General features: G+C 38.0%; 1 protein-coding gene across 1 annotated transcript in view; it reads right to left on the bottom strand.

Annotated features, from left to right (window-relative positions):
- LOC104501094 (adenylate cyclase type 1-like) overlaps nt 1–1,878 on the bottom strand; it is a gene marked incomplete at its 3' end in the record, with an annotated part of 30,497 nt that extends 28,619 nt beyond the window's left edge. The window contains exons 1-2 of the mRNA XM_010144845.1: nt 1,802–1,878; nt 287–445 (exon numbers count right to left, since the gene is read on the bottom strand). Of these exons, the coding sequence (XP_010143147.1) occupies nt 287–445; nt 1,802–1,878 (236 nt within the window). The remainder of the gene's footprint in view (nt 1–286; nt 446–1,801) is intronic.
- Nucleotides 1,879–1,911: the final 33 nt, after the last annotated feature.

Here is a 1,911-nt window from a genome sequence, read left to right on the forward strand (position 1 = left end):
ATTCCTGCATTCCTAGCATTGCCTCACTCCTACTCTCTATATTTGGCAGCTTCTAATAAGGATTTCATTTGGAAATGTTTTGCTTCTAATATAACCTATACTAATGTAAATATCAAGATCATTTGGAGAGTTCCACAGGATAAATCACATATTATATGGATTGCTCTTGCTGAATACAACCCTTCTCATCGATACCAATTACATCGCAAATGCCTGAAAGAAGGAACTAAATTCTTCACCCATACAGGTTTCTGTTTCTTTCTCTGCAGTTCTTTGTCAGACTTACCCAGGCAGTCCTCCAGCTTCCATTACATTAGCTAAAGTCACATCATTTGACCAGACATCATATTGCCATTTTCGGAGACCCAGGACCCCACAAAGCACCCTGCCTGTGTGCAATCCAACTCTCATGTTGAGATCAACCTCTGTGGCTTCTGCAACAGATCTGGAATAGACAACATCAAAATATTAGTCTTTAGACAATTATATGACTCTCAATTTTCTTCTTCTCTCCTTCTGCCAAAGATAACATATATATACATGACTGAATAGACGGGTTCTTTGAAAAATCTCAAATCATATATTCAGGTACTGTTATTTTCCTACACTACTTTCAAATCCCAATTACAATTTCAAAGAAATAATTTTCTTGGTCATATTTTAATTACTGTTGAACCAAAATCTCAGTATTTCTTAATTTCTTGACCTAATACATTAAAAGTTAATTTTCCAGGTTTCAAGGAAACCCAGAAAAGGTTATGCTCTGTTATATTTAATAAAATGAGAAAATAAAAAAGAGAGGGACAATAAAGCAAGTGCAGTAAATAACTTTGTCACGAAACTTACCTAAGACTACAACATTTAGGGTTTATTTGCCATTTTTGCAGTATTTGCTATCATGGTCCTACAGAAACTTAAGTATTTTACAAAGAACTTTCTGGCAGTAACTTAAATAACTCAGAGACTGCCAGCTTAACTCAGGCTCTTTCCTGCTATCTTGTGTCTCACACATATTTACTTTTCCTTGTCATAAAGGTTCCTTTTTCCCAAAGCATATTTATTTCAGCAAGGTGACAGGTGACCACAACATGATTGTTGGAAACTAAAGAAGATTTTTGAAACTATCTTATTAGGCTTAATTTTAACCTGACATGTAACTAAATATGTTTCAGTTCTACCACTATTGCTGACTGCTTTCAATTCACTATTAAAATGGGCTGCCTGGCTCCTTTTTTCTAAAAATCTCCTTATCCTAGCCTCGGGTTTACTGGTTTATTGGTTTCCTGGTTGGTGGATTTTTCTCTCTCTAATACTTTTTCAAACTTCCACCACTCCCCCTGCACTCATATAAAGACCCTGCTTGATCCTATATGGGCTAACTGAATTTCATCGTGAAGGAGTTCAATATTAAACACTAAGGAAAAGGTGGTCTTGTGAGTAAAATATAAACTTGATTCACGCAAGACCTGCATTTAATTTTTTTCCCACATTTGGTTGTTACTCAAAGTAATTTTAACCTCTTTCAGTTCTCCATCTGTAATATAAAAACAATACCTTCTTCATCTTACTCCTTTTGTTTGCAGTGGCTTGCTCTCAAAGCAATAGTGTGTCCCAGTTTTGCCAAAACTTCCCATTTTGGGAAGCTTTGTTGTAAACTGACCAGTCAGGTATTCCCTGCCATGTACATATAAACGCGACATCAATTGGTTAAAAGTTCTGGTGGGTTTCTTTCCATTTCCATTTTCTGGGTGCTGGCCCTTTAAGAACTGGACACGCAGCCAGCCCTCTCTCTCTTCTGCACCGGACGGGGCTGAGGGCAACATCTCTCTCACGGACCTGCCTGCTTTCGGCTTGGCCACGCAATCCCGCTACCGCCATGTACCTCTGAGGAGCAACTCCCCCCACCGCATT

This window comes from Buceros rhinoceros, unplaced genomic scaffold (genome assembly GCF_000710305.1).
Source record: "Buceros rhinoceros silvestris isolate BGI_N320 unplaced genomic scaffold, ASM71030v1 scaffold2301, whole genome shotgun sequence".
NCBI lineage: Eukaryota > Metazoa > Chordata > Aves > Bucerotiformes > Bucerotidae > Buceros > Buceros rhinoceros.